General features: G+C 37.6%; 1 protein-coding gene across 1 annotated transcript in view; it reads right to left on the bottom strand.

Annotated features, from left to right (window-relative positions):
- Window positions 1-11,918, bottom strand: part of LOC124156015 (Kv channel-interacting protein 4-like) — a 540,581-nt gene extending 528,663 nt beyond the window's left edge. The window contains exon 1 of the mRNA XM_046530296.1: window positions 11,606-11,918. Within this exon, the coding sequence (XP_046386252.1) occupies window positions 11,606-11,624 (19 nt within the window). The 5' untranslated portion in view covers window positions 11,625-11,918. The remainder of the gene's footprint in view (window positions 1-11,605) is intronic.
- Window positions 11,919-17,719: the final 5,801 nt, after the last annotated feature.

Genomic DNA, 17,719 nt, shown 5'->3' with positions numbered 1-17,719 from the left:
AAGAAATAATACCATTTCAGATTCGTGTACCTTTTTCTCGCCGCAATATAATATTAATGCTGATACCTAACTAGCACGATGATCGGAGGTCTTACTAGCAAAAATTAATATCTATTATTACATAGGGGGAAAATTAACTTGAAGATTTTCAGTAAGATTCAATGTAAAACTATCCAGCGCTTTCATCACAAAGGATCCACAAACGTATACACTTATTTGTTAGCTATTTTAAAATCGTTTCGCTTATAACTTAGAGACTTTCCTTTTGGCCATTGTTCCATGGAAATGATAACTTATTAATCAATTTTGGAAAAATAATTAAGTTATTCCATGAAATAGGCGTGAATTGAAACGTTAATTTTATTCATTTCTCTTCCTATCTGAGGGGTTAATATTATTATTTCTCGAAGTATACATTGCTACCGTAAACGCCAACACAATTTAAAGTATACATTAAAAAAATAAAAATTAAACTATCCAAATGTTTACATCTTCAGTCATATTAATAGTGATCCAAGTAAAAATTGCAGAATTTGAAGAATAAATTACTTTTTTATGCACGCACTACATTCGCACCATTAATTTAGAGGTGAACCACAATCTATGCAGAAAAAACTAACAATAGATCCAATATGAATAACTAATGGCAAAGCAGCTCCAAAAATGGTGTTAAAATAACATCTGAGAAGCTATTTAGGAAGAGAAATGAACTTTGACTAACTTATCTACATGCTGCCCTTAAAAACAAAGTTGGTGTACAGGATTACCCCTGAGGTGAGTTAACAATAGTTTTTAATACCCTCATTTAGGTATGTAGCGTGTCATAATTTGAACAAGGAAAACTGATAACTGATCGTCTGGTCAGATACTTTCACTTAAATTGCTTTGTTCAGAACAATTGCGATTGGCAGAAACAATAAGAATCCTCATTTAGGAGCATTATGGTGGCATTAATGAGCACAAGTGCACAAAAAAATTAAATATGGCGGAAACTAGTATGAAGACCTTAATTACAAAGGTAGTAGAGGTAACATAATATGCAGTTTGAAATTGTTACAAAAAATTTAAATTGACTGATAAATCTCAGAAACCTCAATAATTCTTTCAAGACGGTAAATATAATTAATACATAGTCCTGAAAATTTTATATGAAATAAAATATTTTTCAAAAAGCCATGAATATTTCAGCCATGAATGACTGACATAAATATCACTATTTCTATTATATGGTAACAATATAATTATTACTTCTTTAACACAGCAAGCAGAAGCAATTTCTTCAACAGCTACCTGATCCTTCATTAAGAAGCAAAACAGAATAAATCTCGACTTATCGATAACATTCTTCTTCATAAATACCGTAATACTATTTAAGTGCAGAAAACTTTTATTAAAAGTACCATGGATTCCAATTAACACGAGTATTAGAGGGTCAAAGAAGTAAATGCCGACGTCACGTGGTCATAGCAAACAGGAAGGGCAGTAATTATCCCCACGATTTTGTCACATTTACACTTCAAATGGATGAAATTATATCGTTCATTATGATATCCCGGGAGAAAAGCACAGCCTATCTTTTGAAAAGTTATCCCAATCATTCAGTAACGGTCATAGCTTTAATTTGATTGTAAAATAATTTGGAAGCCTCAATTTTCGAATTTTTGCGCACACCAAATATCATTAATGGCCCTCACTTTTGAAACTTTTGAATGAGCAGTCAAATAACTGTACTTAAACACCAGCAATTTTATGAATTATCACCAAAATCAAACTCTTTAACTGCACGTATTAGATAATCAAAAATCTCCAAAATTACATTCCAAATTGTTCCAAATCCCAAACAATTGATAGGCCGAATTTTCCACTATAATAGAGCGATAAATTAAAAATTACTAGTAAACCAGTTTATTTGAAATTGGAAGGCTATCAAATAAATAATTTAGAACTGACAAAATATATCTTCTGAGATCGAAGTGAAATATTTTCTCACTCCGGGAAAAAAAATCCCAAGCGAAGTAACGTAACCCTAGCAACTCTTGAATAAAGGCTTCGTTTCGACGTTGCCAATCATCATTTATAGCTCTGCTGCCGCGATCACACCTAGCGAGAAGTTTACGACGACTTGGCCAATAGCGGAGAGCAATTTAGCATCATTGCGTCCATTTTATGTGCGCCATTGGCAAACAGGAAACTCGTTCGTTCTGCTTTTGGGCAAGGAAATGCCGGAGAGCAACCCGCTGCCTTGCTCCGGCCGCTGTGTTTAAGATAATCGACTCTCTTTGCGAGCCATTTCCGGAAAGATTTTCCATTTCGCCTTTCGCGCCGCCAGGCAAACATATGTACAATTTCGGAGCTGGGAATGATCGACCTCACGCAGTCATCACACTCCATCATTTCAACAGACCAATAACCTCAATTAAAATCAAAACAAGAGAGAAGCCGAAAACTTGTTTTGACCATTGCCTAAGCGCTCAAAATGAACTTTCCTCGGCATAATAATAATAATAATATAAGATACCATGCAAGTGATACATTTAGCGAAAACTTTACGTTAAATAGAACGTACATCATCTCTATCGTCTCAGGCTCAACTTTGTGGAGGTTCATTTTGAGCAAATGAATCTAAAAACTTTGTACTTTTCTACCAATTTATTTTCACAGTACTACTACACTAGAAAGGTTCAAGAAGAATTCTGTTCTTGAACCCTTTGTACCTGAAGATGATGCCGCTGCGTCGTAACTAGTAGTAACGTGAAAATAAAATGGTGGAAAAGTGCAAAGTTTTTTTTTCATTAGCTCAGAAGGTGCATCCTTTACAAAATTCAATCATCAGGAAAACTTAAGGCATGCCCCAGTGATAGAGCGATCTAAATTAAACGCATACCTACTCTTGCTTGCGATTACATAGAGATGATCACAGTTTCGTAAACTTTTGCATTTGCATAATGGGGTATGCGTTCCATTTAACCTCCTCATACAATTTAAGAATGCGCCTTAAATAATTAAATGGAAAACTCGTTTAAAAATAAATATGAAATGGAAACGGAATATTAACCTTTAAGGTATAGCCATAATAGCAAATAACAATAAAAAATCGTGAATTACTGTGGGAATATACAGGAAAATTTCATCGAGCATAAAAATATGTATATGACTTAACACATTAGAATTGACCGCACAGTCACCCTGTAATTCAGTACTTACTATTTTTGCTATTACAGCCACACATTCTTTCCAGCAATCACACAATAATTTATGAAAATCTCAGCCTGTAAATATGTCATACATTTGGACACTAAGGTTTCATTTAAGTGAATTTTCCCCGTATAAGACAGTCCTGCATGCCAAAGTCACAAAGGTAAATACTCATCGGTGTGAGCGTGTAGTCGAGGTTCCCCGGTTCATTCCTTGTCCTAGGGCTCTTAGTAAAGTATTTTTTTTCACTGAAAGTTCTCCAGCCCTGTCATATGTAGATTCGTTCCACATAATCAACATAAAAAATAGCAATTTTCAGCTTTTGCACATGCCTCTAAGATTGAAATGACATTAAGATGCGAGATCACGTGATGGTAGGTATGTAAGAAGAGTACTCGGCGAAACTAGGTGAAAATACCTTGTATCCATGAGATGATATTGAAAGACAGTAATAAATTTCCGCACGTGTTTAATGCTGACCAAACCGGATTCGACACTTTTTACCTTAATAAGGACTTTTTAGTTCGACACTTTTTAGTCCTTATTAAGGTAAAAAGTGTCGAAATCTGGTCGGCCAAAATTCAAACTGAGCGAAAATTTACAACTGTCTTCCATTATCATTCCATACCGATCACGGGATGGGTCTGATAGACTAAAAACGAAATTTGTGTTTCTTGTTTTATTTCTTAATTTAAGCTTTCATTTGCATTTGATTCAAAATATTAAAACATCGCGAGGTATAAGGATTTCAATAAAATTCATTCGTGTGTATTTCATAAGCTAATATTTTTCATTTCCCATATTAATATTCAAGTTGGGGCATCCATGTTGGCCGCCTGCCACCCTGGAACTTACATTATTTATAAATGCGAGACCTGCCTATGTCAGCTCTCATTATCGTGCAGACTATTCCGGTGCGAAGAGAAGTTCCTGTATCTTTTTAGCCAGCCTTCAACGGTTTTTCAGGTTTTCCCCCCAAATGGTGGAAAAACCTTATCTTCGTGGAATTATAATGAAAGACAGCAGTGAATTTCTGAACGTGTTTAATGTTGACCAAACCGGACACTTCTTGTATTTTTGACACTTTGAGCATTCATCAAGGTAAAAAGATTTCCCCGTTCATTGTGACTGTAAACGGATATGAGGTTGGATACATCGTATTTGAAATGATATCACTTAACCATTTATAGAAGAAATAGCGTTAAATACAGAAAGTATATCAAGTACGCATCTCTCAAATACCATTAAAAGTAAGAATAAGCTGTTTTAAAAGTCAAATTTCACGAGGATAGTCCATTATATTCCCACAAAGATCCATTGCATTTAAATGGGTTCGTGTGATATGAGTGTAATTACTTCCACGCTAAAATAACTGAGAAATTAGTGCATGTGAATGTTAGAATGTCCTTATTTCTACTAATAGTCAATTGAAATTATCGACACAGTGAACTAAAAAAATTCACGCTATATCAAAATAGACCTAACCCAATCCTAATTTTGTATAAATTTAAGATCCGCATAACCTTTTTATGAATGTCCCCAATAACGCAAAGGTACTGGAATAACACGATGAGAGCTACCAAATTTTCATTTATTGCATCTTTATCCACATAGTATCCCGCAAGGCGACGCAATAGGCGTGTGGAGGAGTGTGTTATGACTCCAGCCGTTGGTAAGAAAGTAATGAAGGGAATATGAAACGCGCCTCCCAGCAGTGGCAGATATCCAGGATTTTTTCTGGGGTGGGCATAAGGGTCTGACAGGCCATCTCATGTTTGAGATTAAAAACAAATTACAACAATTACTGCAGAAGAGATGCGTAACTAGGAATATGTTTTGGGGGTTATGGAGAGGCCTGGGGGGGGGCGAGCCCCCCCAGGCAACTGGGAAATCTGGGAAATGTTTTGAAAAATGACATAACTGGTAACTCATTTTACATCATTTTGGAACTTAAAATTTAACTTTAGGCAGATGCAGTTATTATAAATCGCATCTAGACATTAGTCTTAAATATTTTTTATTTCTCTGAGGCTTTGTGGGGGGGGGGGTCTATCCCCTCATCCTCCCACATAGTTACGCTACTGGTGTAGAATATATGTTTTCTTTATTTTGATATGAAGGTAATGAATATTAAATTAAACGGTTGAGGCTCCGTAGTATACAAATTAAAACGAAAGTAATGATAACCTATTAAAAATCTTGTTTATTTTTGGGGCGTCTGGGGGGGGGGGGCGTCCCCACCCTCCCTAAATTTGCCTATGCCACTAACCAGTTAAGTCCTTTTTGTTCGGGGAAAATACGATACCTTATATCTACTCGCTTAGCAATATACCTCTCTTAATTCATCGTTTCCGTTACATTTGCAGATGATAGCAACAATTAAAAATTAACTTTAACTCATTTTGTTCGAAGTGCCACTCATTTCAAAACAATGAGGCATAAAAATTAGGGAAAATAACAGTTATTCCGCTACCCCTCACTATAATTGCATTATTCAACCACGGATATTACACCTACAGAATAGTTTAATTTTATAGACTTCCTAATGATTTTACCACCTGTTATTCATCAGTTCCGGTAAGTGGTATTATTCATCATAATTTCCCAATCTTTCTCTCAATTGAGAAATGGAGGAGCTATACGATACCTTATATATATGTAATCTATTCTTACTTCTTCCATACCTTGTGAATGCATTGACTTATATCGATAAATGTTTTATTCTAATGATCCTTTTTATATCAATGAGCTCTTTTGCTTAGTCTCACACGTGGCACACCATTTTGCGGCGTTGTCATTCAAGATGGGTCACAAAATGGCGGCAGCGGAAACACGAGACTCGCAGAGAAGTCATTAACTGGAATGTATAAAAAAAAAAACTTGGAGACCGAGAAGGAGGCGGTTTCTCCGTGGAGGACTTTTTCATTCCCACTTATCCACGTCGACGGATATCAGGGGCGGACGGTTAAACACAAGAGTTTAAAAGATCGCCAATCCTCGCGAAACACATGGCCGACGCAAGGATAAGAGAAGAACATTGGTCTCTCGTAGCGAGAGGAAGACACAGAGGAAAGGTAAAAAAAAGCGAGATGATGGTTTGAAGGCAGGGGAGCGTAAAAATCCATTTCTATTCCCCCACCACCTGAGCGTATAGAATGAAAAATAAAGGAAACGGAAGCAAAAGTGCGGCTTTGAAACAAAACAATTGACGTGAGGAATGGGTGTATCTCGAGGTGAGTTTCCCGCGCGCATTCAAACCGGGAGACACAGAAATTAGACGCGGAAAACGATCGTTAGGCTTTGAAAAAAAGTGTGTGCAGCGGGAGTTTCCTTCTTCGGAGCTGCAAAGCGGTCCCAAAAAAAATTGAAACACACCAGACGTCATAAAAGCTATAGGTGGGGAGAAAAGAGTAGAGTCTCTTTTGTCTTTTGTTTCAACAGGAATGAGACTCGGTAAGGGCACGGGCTGTGATCGCAAATAACTCCTCCAACGGGTGCAAAAAATGCAAGGAACAATACAGAATACTTGTCATCGAGTCACCTCGAGTCGCTATTAGCACACAAATGTATTTATTTTTTTAACAGGAAAACATGAAATCAGTTATTTTGTCTTAATTATGAAATAATTACTTTACATGCTACAAAGTATTAATATTGTTATTTTCAAGTTCCCTACGGCAAAAAATTATGCGTAAAAATATATCCAATAGGAAAATGCTAACAAACTCACACTGGTCAGCACTGTTAATCTAGTAGGACTACTTAAATTATACTATATACGCCTTCAATGGGAGGATTTGAACAGTTTTATACGTAATACGACAACGATCACCTCAATTATCTACTCGTATGAGGAAGAAAAGATTAACTGCAAGTCAATCTCAATCAATCACTCATTGATTAACCCGAAGGTTGGTTTAGAATCCCGAGGAAAAAGTTCACCACGGCCTTGGTTGAAGTAAGGCACGTGGAAATCATTAAAAATTAGATTCACAAATTCAAGGTGGGAGAATACCACGAACTTCGAGGATTTTAAATAGGGTTTGTTCGAAGTTTTCATCTGAGACATGAATCTGAGAATCTTCCATAATAAGCTAATGCCTCTACCCACTGTTATTCAGCACTCCTTTCGTTAAGTCAACCTCACAGAGATAAATTCCACAGTGAAGAGCTTTGTAACCTACTACTTTCTGGCATCTATTCGCCAAACAAGCCTTCCAATGCCAAAAATCGGTTCTCACTCAGGTGAAAGGTTATTTCAACCAAGCTTTTCATAGCGAGGGAATGCTTGTGGGCTGAGACAAGTTTATGATGCACAAGTATCGTTTGGAAGATAAACGACAAATCCGATAAGACGTTGAGCATAATTAAAAATCATCCACGCGCCCCTGGATAGCGATACATGGGATTTTTTTCGAGAAACTAAAAAACAATGAGGCAGGAACTGAAGGATCATCTGAGAGAGAGACGAAGGGGAGTGGGATGGGGTGTTGAGCCAAAAATAAAAATAAGCATCTTGGAGTCATTCCCGAGAGAAAAACCCTCCTCCTCTTGGCCTCCTAAGCACAACACCAACGTGCCATCTCTATTTCCTCCTTCCCTTCCCACCCCTCAACCGCCACCTCCTTTGTTCCGTCGTGCATTTGGTTTCGTCCACACGCGCTGGCACACTTTGCTGGATTTGGCTGGTTTATTCATTCATAATAATTATTTAGTAAAAACATGAAATCTATGGATTCGGCTTTCCCTTGGTGAACACTCATGCAAAAGAAAGACAAAAAAATATTTATTTAATTAAAAAAAATAATTAAAAACATTGCAAATTTTCACTGACTTTTTTATTTGGCAAGACGCGTTTCGATGTTCAGGAGTAATTTTTGAGTCACTTACTCGCCTTAGCGTCGAAGCACGTCATGCCAATCAAGAATTCTGAAAAATCTTAAAAGATGTTAGTCTTCATTCAGCAAGAGGTATAAACAAACGATTAAGGAAAAATTAGTATTACAGCCTTCGGCTTTTGTAAAAAAATTAACGCGTACTATTCGGTATCTGAGGAAAGTTGAATGGTTGCTAGTTTTTTTCTCAAGATGGAAAGTACGAGATTAAATTTGCTACAAGTGGTTTTGGTGGTACCCCTTCGTTCTTACGTCTTTATAATCTGGACGCGGATCCCAAGTCTACCACTGTCTATTGCTTGCGTAAAATTTCTGGTTGCATTAAATAAAGTAAGGTTGGTTACATTCGTGTGAACAGACTTTTAAACCACCAGCTTGTGGTTTGGTGGATTAAGAAAGCTTGGCTTATGACTAGAAGCTCTCGGGTTCATATGAGGGGTGAAGCCTTCGACGACCCCCAACGGAAAATCCTCGAAGTGGGAGGTGGTCCAGGGTAAAGGAACTGATCCACACCCCCTACCATGCATATTTTATATTCGCACGCCCTCGGCGTTAAACAGGTTGAACTCGGCCCTTACCTATCGAAACAAACCTTCCAGTTGATTCACCGAATGATTGAGAAGTCATCCATTACCGCTCTGGTAACTAACAGCATAATGCCGCACACTATATTAAAATAAAGTAATTACTCAGCTGCCTTGATGCCTATCTCCACATACCATCTCATTGTTATACCCACTCTATTTTTCATCCCGATATAATGTCTTCTATGACTCATAGTTGAAGTTTGACACAAGACTTTAAAAGACGTGGACGTGGACTAAAACCTGATGAAATTAACGACAAGGCGAGCTAAAAAAATTCATGCTAAATCAAAATAGACCTAACCCAATCCTAATTGTATATAAATTTAAGATCCGCATAACTTTTTTCTATGAACATCTCCAATGACGTAAAGGCACTGGAATAACACGGTAAGAGCTACCAAATTTTCATTTATTGCTAATTTCTTTAGAGCCAGGCCTTTATTGAAAGGTTTCGTACTCGTTGTTTTCCACTCAGCCATATCACATATCATAAGCGCTGCGGCCACTCTAAAACAAACTAGTATTTACACTTCCTTTCAATAGCAGTAGTTATTGCTTCTCTTCACGTATTGTACTCGAATATGACTTTAAATTGCAATGGGTATTTAGTTTGTTGAATAGTGCAATTGGGGTACATACGTAAAAATAAATCATACACTTAAACATCAAACCGTTCCCATCGCTCTCACTTTGATACTTCACTTATCTTCGAAAAAGAGAAGGAACAAAGTTATTCGCGCCTTTTTTTTAAGTTTCCAGAACAGAGAATGTAAATTTAATGCAGATATAGCTTTACGCGAAATTTTTTTTCCACTTAAGGTGCTATTCGCCAGTGGCTTATACTTCTAGCTTGAGAATAGCAGTGTATCACACACGCAAATGAAGTACCCAAGATAAAAAACTATAAATGTTAATTTCCACAATCTAATGTATATCCTTGAAACTTCCTTCTCCTTGAAACTTCCTTCTCCTTGAAAATTACTAAAATGAAAACTAAAATTTTCCGTGAAAAATCCTTGAGCCAATCCTTGAAAATGATATAGAATGTTTAAACCATAGTCGGTAGATGCAGTGGCGCAGCGAGGGGGGGTTTTGGAGGTTGAAACCTCCCCCCCCCCCCCCAGAGCTCAGAGAAATTTTTAAGTTTAATCCATTTTACTTAACTGGATTGATATTACTAATAGAATAGTGTAAGGATTAATGAAATATCTCTCAGCAAGCCGTAAAAACTCACCATTTTGAACCATATTTCTTAAAATTCGGCAAGTTATTAATCTATCACCTACCGCTTATTTTGGTGGGTATTCCATACCCCCACACACCCCGGTATTAGCTGCACCTAAATCCCCCCAGACTTAATGCCTAGCTGCGCCTCTGGGTAGATGAGTTTTACTTTCAAGTGCGGAAATTACCATTTTATTTATTTTTTTTGGAAATTACCATTTTATTATGGATACATCGTATTGACACCAAGTCAAGCCTGAAACGATTTTATACGTTTGCAATAGAGGTGTTGCGTGAACGCGAGCAGGGTTCTTACGCGGGGGAACGACCAGCGTCGTGAGAACGGAAAATGAAGATAGCATTTGGCTGTTACGGAGGGAGTCGATCTCCCATCTGGCGATGGACGAATACACACACTCTCGGATGTAGGTTCTCTCCCTCTTCACACACAGTGGGGGATATTTCAGGGCAATCGGCGACTAGAGAGGCGGGGAGCGGGAGAGAGATGAGTGACAGGGAAGGGAGGGAGGTGAAAAATAAATAAAGTGGTCTATAACGGGACAATGACCGCTAAAATGGAGGAATAACTGAAAACGTCTCGAGGAGGGAAAAAAAACATTATGAAAGCATTTAAACGTTATGCAACTATGTTGACCTGGATCGGAACGCGAAATGACCCGTTTGCTCGACTTGCCTTTTTTTGTTGTCTGCCATGGTGTCTCGTCTCGAAGGATTCATTTTTATTTATGGAGGAGGTTCTTTAATACGCAATCTTTTTGTCAAGGAAGGATGCATCTCATCCCGTATCTGGGCAATCTGCATTCACATGTTTAATGTGCATGAATAAATGCTGGTAAAGTATTCCCGAGGATATTTCGATTCAATTTATTAATTTCAGTTAAATTTAATTAAAGATAGCTTATTCAGTAAAACCTTCGATGTAACTCTCAAAAATTATCATAAGATTATAAAACAGGTGAAAAAATGAAAGCAAAGTTCCGGTTTGAGTTTAAATCAATGAAACATAGCACCGATTAAACATATTAAATCACTTATGAATAAGTCGTAGTTGAGATGAAACCAAATGTTTTGCTAAACAGGAGAAGGGCTATGGAAGGACTATCATTAAAATGAAATTGATAGATGCACATAGGTTTTAGCACTGTGAAATTCATCACATCCATCCATCACAACATCCATCCATTGAAACTACGGTACAACATCGTCAGAGAGTTAGGTTAAATAATAGAAACAGAGTTCAAGGCAAAACTCCAGCAGAGTAGGAATTGCATTTTATGCTTTTGTTTGACTGCAGCTAGAGCACTCTCCAACTGAAATGATATTATGAATAAAATCGCGAAAGTTTCGTTCTTAGCCGCTTTTATTTAAAATTTCTAATACTAAAATGGTATATCAGGACAATAAATAATGCGGGGAACATATTCAAACCAAATCAAAGGTATTGCATATTCTTTTTCACTGCTTTCACTGCTCTGCTAACATATAAGTGATGTAACAAAAGTCGTAAAAGAACTAAGGATAAACATAAGACCAAACAGCACCCCTGAATAACACCAACAGTTAATGCACACATTGCCTGCCAGAAAAACACGCTCACACACTACCCAAATATTAGAGGGCGTGATTATGAAAAAGCAACACGGACCATGCCAAAGGAATGCCATCCGGGCGAGATGTACTCACTATTTGGCACAAACTGCATAGCGGCAATTCAACGGGAATGAACGTAAACGACACGAGAACTATTTGAAATTATAAATGAAGGGACGTGAAAACGCCGATGAAGAACTAAGACCAGATATTCTCCTCACGAGACGGCACACACGATCCGGAATCCAGTCGGAATACTTCTCAACAATAATTTTGGCGAGCGGACAAGAAGCTCTAAGGATATATATGAACACTCAACCAAAAAGACGAGTGAAATGATGCGGCTGTAATAAAATCTCGCTGTCACACGTAAAACAACGCTTCCACGATCGCCTCCGCTTGCACCTTTCCCTGCCGCAATACTAATGCCAAGCGAGGACGGTTCCCCTTGGCAAATTTCAGCGGCGCTAGTGTGTCCCATCCAGCAATAAACGCGAGTCGTGTGTCGTAGGAATGTCTTATTTTTTCCTTTTTTCCCTTCTCGTTGGACCGAATGGGAAAAGCCCGTCGTCGTTGTTTGGAAGTCGGGGATGAGAGTTATCGCCGCCACTAAACGCCGGCAACTCTCGCCAACCTTCCCTCGCGTCGCACCTCTACGGTTTTCGGCTTCCGCCGGCTGGTAGCGTCCTCGTCGGTTCCGCGGATGTGTAGCGAGAGGGAGACAGACATCTGTGGTAGGGAATATAAATTCGTCGCTTCGCGGGTGGAGAGAGGCGGGGATAAATGCGGCACGACTGGCGGATAAATAAAGAGGCTAAGTGCACGAGGTCCGGTAAAAGGGGTCGGAGGAGACATATGCGAGACCTATCTTCAAGAAAAAATTTGGCCTGTATTTCGTGTTCTAAGACATAAGCGCGAAAAACGTTATTGCTATGCCGCGTCGTATTACAGAGTACAGAATACAATAAATTACAAATTTGCTATTCTTGGACAGCATTACCTTGATGACATAATATAAAAGTCTCAATAACCTCCGTGGGGTTTGTGATTCCCCCTTGCTCTTTGAGCCTAAAGCGTGAGAGAAATTCTAGGATGTTATGCAGGCAAATGATTATAAGCTATCTTCCATATTCCATACTTTGAAGGACATATAACTCAGTTAGATTTGATTCCTGCAATTTATTATCGGAAGATTATAACCACAAAGGGGTGGGGGATACTAGAAACTTGCAAACTTATTTTCAAAAACGAGCAATCGAAAGCACGCGAACGTGTGCATAAAATTCGAAATACTGAGACACAAAAGAAGCATTGAGTCATGCAAACGCCCTGCAGTCAGGCATTGGAATTGGTGAAATATGGTGATTACGTTTCTGCAGAAGTCAGGATGAATATCCTTCAACTCTTCGAACTTCGACAAGATTTGAAATTAAATTTTGTGTTCCTAACAGTTGCATCATGCCATGCTGTGGTGCTTGCAAGACTTAATCTACTTCCTATTCGGTAATAAATCATCCACTAAATTATCCGTTACTACGGCAGAGTAATAAATTGACTGATACAGGCTCAGATGCAATGCACCGTGATGCAATCGCAATAATACAGAAAACAATTCAGCTAATTTAAAATATTTAGTAAAAATCAGCTGATGTCTAATAAGGAAAAAAATGATAAGCAGTACATAACACACTATCTCCAATACTCAGCCAATAAAAAATGATATTCCACGTAGTCCACGTAATTTCTCAATTAAGGTAAAAATAATTGTAAAATGGCGATTTAAAAGATTAGATGATTTGTAGACAGAAAAACCACTTTCTCCAATGATAACCGAAAATATAATCAAAGCCTATGTTTTGAAAGAATACGAAACAGATTGATTTAAAAAATATCATTATCACAGGTAATCGGCCAGTCCAAGCAAGTGTACTTGTGGCAGTTTGCTAATTATTTCTTATTAATCTGATAGATTAAATTTCCCTTTTTAAATCGATACATGACTTATAGCCTTTCATGACATAGCGTAAAAAATGTCACCCATCACAGGAATAAATCACGGATAAGTCGGCTGGGACAAAAAATCACGGGAATTGTTAATTTGGGGATGGGTTCGAAAGATTTATTACAAAATATTTTATGAATACAAAAATTTTTACCGGAAGTCGTTGATGACAAATTAATGTTGAGCGTTCATCGTAGTATTATATACTAAGTCTCAGACTACAATAGAATTAGATTAATACAAAAATAAAGTCCCTGTTTTACCTATCCTCTACGTGACGTATGTGTTTCAAATGGAAAGTAAAAAAGTCAAATGAATAATTGACTCGCTAGTTTTCCTTCCTTCAAATCGAATGGCTGAAGATAGTATATTGCGGAGCCCTTTTAAGCTTATTCTCGAGAGAATTATGTCTTCTTTCCACACGTTTATCATCATTTTTTTAAGATCTCGGTTATTATCACGAAGCATTTCGGCTTAAAATAAAACTCAACTAGATGAGTTTCGGCTTTCCTTCGCATATACGAAACGAAAAACTGGCATAGCATTTTCCAAAATTCGAAACTTCCATATTCGACCAAGGATTTCAACTGCAAAGCAAACATTTCCAAGCGTATTGAAAACTGGCATATGATTACTGAACTTTTATTGCTGGTTTTTCCATACTTCTGTTTTAATTTCCCTAAAGAAACACGTAGGGTAAACTATTTTATTCCCTCCACTTCTTGCTCGGTCATGAGACAATCTCGGGTCAATAATTGCCGCGAATTACTTCAATGCAGACACGAGCGCTGATAATGAGTCATCAAGATGAAGAGCAAAATGAAGGATGGAACTGCAAACACTATCCACCACCACGCATGTAACCTCGCGGAAGGCAACTTTAGGATCTTTTGCTCCCCACCGACATTTTTTACATTGTGGCGTCTACCCGCGATTCATCTGCCGGAGAGGACACTAGCCCCGGGGTTACCATACTCTGATAAAAAATTCATTTCTCAACATACTGTTTATAAATATAAGGTCTGTTACTAACCAACGATGAATTTAACTTTGGTAAATAAAATAAAATTCAATAAAACTTTCAGCCTCTTGCAAAAGGAATACATAACTAGTAATGAATGCACTCTTTTCCGATGCTTGCGAAATGATAACTATGCACGTGCTAGGTAAACCAAATACAGCCAAAGCCCCGAGGCAAGCCTCTGGCTACGTGCTTGTCCACAGCAGGTCGGCGTGGAGGAGAGATTAACAAGTGCATCCGAAAAGAAAATGGCGGAGAAGAATGGAGGAATACGGAAGGAGGAGGAGGGATAGAGAGACGGAAGGAGAGGGAGGAATGGGCGGGGAGGAGCCCACAGCCATCGGAGGGCGGAGAACTTGAGAGGGAGAAGAAGAAGGGTACTTAAACCATTCAGCGGTGTGTAACGCGGGAGGCGACGTCACAGCTCCATCACCATCAACGGAGAGGGAGCGGCGGCAGCAGCAAGGGGCAACGCCAATGGGTCGACGACCCCGCGATCGCACAAGGGAAGTAAGCCTTCCTCCCCTGGCCGTGTGTGTGTGGAGCTGGACGGGGGAGGTAGGTACCGGCCTCAGAACGGGGGATGGGAAAGGGTCACTTTCTCATACCTCCGTAGACGGAAATTAATGCAAGTAATATTCACCAAAGAACTTCTATCAAAATGAAATTCAAAGTAAATGTATAGCTAAGTATATATATCTTAAAATATAAATTAAATATAAGTATTCATGAAATAGAAAATAAAAAAAATTGCGTCCGCGTACCGTATTAGTTTCAAACAGTAAAAAAATATTTATCTTCACCACCCTGAAAACAGCGCATTTAAGGCCTTCGCAGTGAGGTAATTCAACGAGCAACAATGTAGGGCTATCACAAACACCCATTCCTTGGAGAGAGCCAATCTACCCAGGTGGGACTCGGACCCGCGACCTTCGAATTAACATGCGAGGACTTAACCCGCCACCACTTAGGGCGGTCGTTCACCATTTTTAAATAATCAAAAACCAAATGAGGGCAATTCCATTTGTGACGGAATTACCTTTAGAGAAAACTATGCAATAGGATATTTCGATAATATTGTAAAATACAAAATAACTGCAAAAATTATAACTGTGCATATTCAAAAAACATTTATGAAGGTGACGTTAATGTACAGAAACAAAATTAATTATCGAAATAATGTGCCCAAAATAAACATGTGACGAAATAACTGCCAGGCCAACCTCCTACGTGTAATGATTTCTAACATCTTCAATACTCTGCAAATCGAAGTATAGTTTGAAAACTTTTAATAAGGCTCTGAATAATGTTTCAAATACTGATTTCATAAAATTCAATCATTTACCTGTTGATAAATCAAGATAAAATATTTCCAACCTAAATTTTAATTTCAGAGTAAAAGTTGGCATTTACATATCCCAATGAAATTAATAAAAAAAAACACCGAGTCGAGGTTTGCAAAGGAGCAATGGCAATGAGCTCACTCTCCATTTTTATTTTTTTTTTTGTTAATGTGATATACCTATTTTGAAAAATCTAGTTCTTATATTGTATTAGACGCGTCGTCCAATTCTTGAGCTATTTGTGTTAAATATTGGTGATATATGCCCGTCCTCAAAGATGTTGATGGCGACACAAGCTCATACTGAGAGTATTTCCTCTTCTCAGCTACTCCTTAGTAATGCTGTAGAGAACAATTTTTTCCTACAGTTGATAATTCTCTCCGACCGAATAAATTAGCCAAAACTATGATGCTTTACCTACCAATTCATGAGAGGTGGGCGGTATCTTTCGTGTTTTCTCATTTCAAACAAACAAATTCACTGATTTGCTGTCACCGTAACTCATTTTTGCCTTTTATCGGCTGAATTTAATGAATTGTGATTTTGAGTCTCAGTAAGCGATCCCATTCTTGACGAGTCATAGGTGCGATAAATCAACAGGGGTCATAATTGTCCTGAGTCAATTAACAACCCCTATTGTCCAGTAATTTATCTATTAAATTCAATTGCAGTAGCATGATCCGTATTTAGACACAGAAATAACCTTCATTTTAATAAAACTTTAACAAAAATGGAAGATTTAAGAAGAGTAAGGGTTGAAAGGAATTCGAGTGAATTTTAAAGATCCACTCCCTAACCCGAAAATCAATTACCCGGTAAAGGCAAACAATAAGTGAAGTAAATAATACACATAAATAAAGAGAATACGAACATGGAATCAACTTTCACAAAAAATGCAACTAAATGAAATGGGCTACCAATAAAAATCACTTCCAATAATAAGTTATTCAAAAGATGCAAAGAGATGGGTTTCTCAAGAAGAATTCAAGGGAGGTTCCTCCGTTATCAAACTTCCAATACTATTTTTTAAATGAATTTCAGACTTATTCTGACATAAAACTAAAGCATATGCTCCACTAATAAATTCAATATCAAACCCAGAAAGATGTTCTGACTCATCTTCAGGAATATCAAAAGGAAGACGAATATGAAACAATTGCGCGGCAATATAAACAAGAAATTGGTCGAGGAAAATGATAGATTCTTTGAAATAACCGCGCCTTATTTTCACTTGATCATGATTACGTAAAGATACACCAGAGATTAGTTTGTGATCTACTAAGATTCTGGACTACTAACCAGCAGCATTCCTTCCGGATTCAATGGTATACTTCCCGTATTTTTCGGTATGCCTACTGCATTCATTGGTATTCCTAAAGTATTGTTCGGTATTCTTACTGCGTACGCTAAGCATTTATTATGCAAATAAAAGATATTATCACACAGAAAATTAATATTTTCAGGGCAAACCATGAAAAGAAAGTTAAATTGATTATATCCGGAAAATAAAATTAGAAAGAAATGATAAAAGTAGCAAAAAGGGCAATATTGTTCGTATTCCTTTGAGCCTTTTAAATACAGAGAAATACCAATAATTACTGCGTCCTGTGCTAGGAATAAGATGGCATACTGAGGGCTAAGCAAGGAATAATGATGAATACCAATTGATACCAAATTAATATTTATAAATACTCTTGCCGTTTACTTCGGGTAGGTACAAATAGCATTGATTAAGATTTTTTCAATAATTAATTGAAAAACTACAATATTTGAGAAGTAATCTTTGACAGGGTTCTACCAAAGAAGTACTACAGTAAATATAAGAACTGCATTGGATTATC

The sequence above is a fragment of the Ischnura elegans genome, chromosome 3 (genome assembly GCF_921293095.1).
Source record: "Ischnura elegans chromosome 3, ioIscEleg1.1, whole genome shotgun sequence".
Lineage (NCBI taxonomy): Eukaryota > Metazoa > Arthropoda > Insecta > Odonata > Coenagrionidae > Ischnura > Ischnura elegans.
This window is presented reverse-complemented; position numbering and strand designations above follow the sequence as displayed.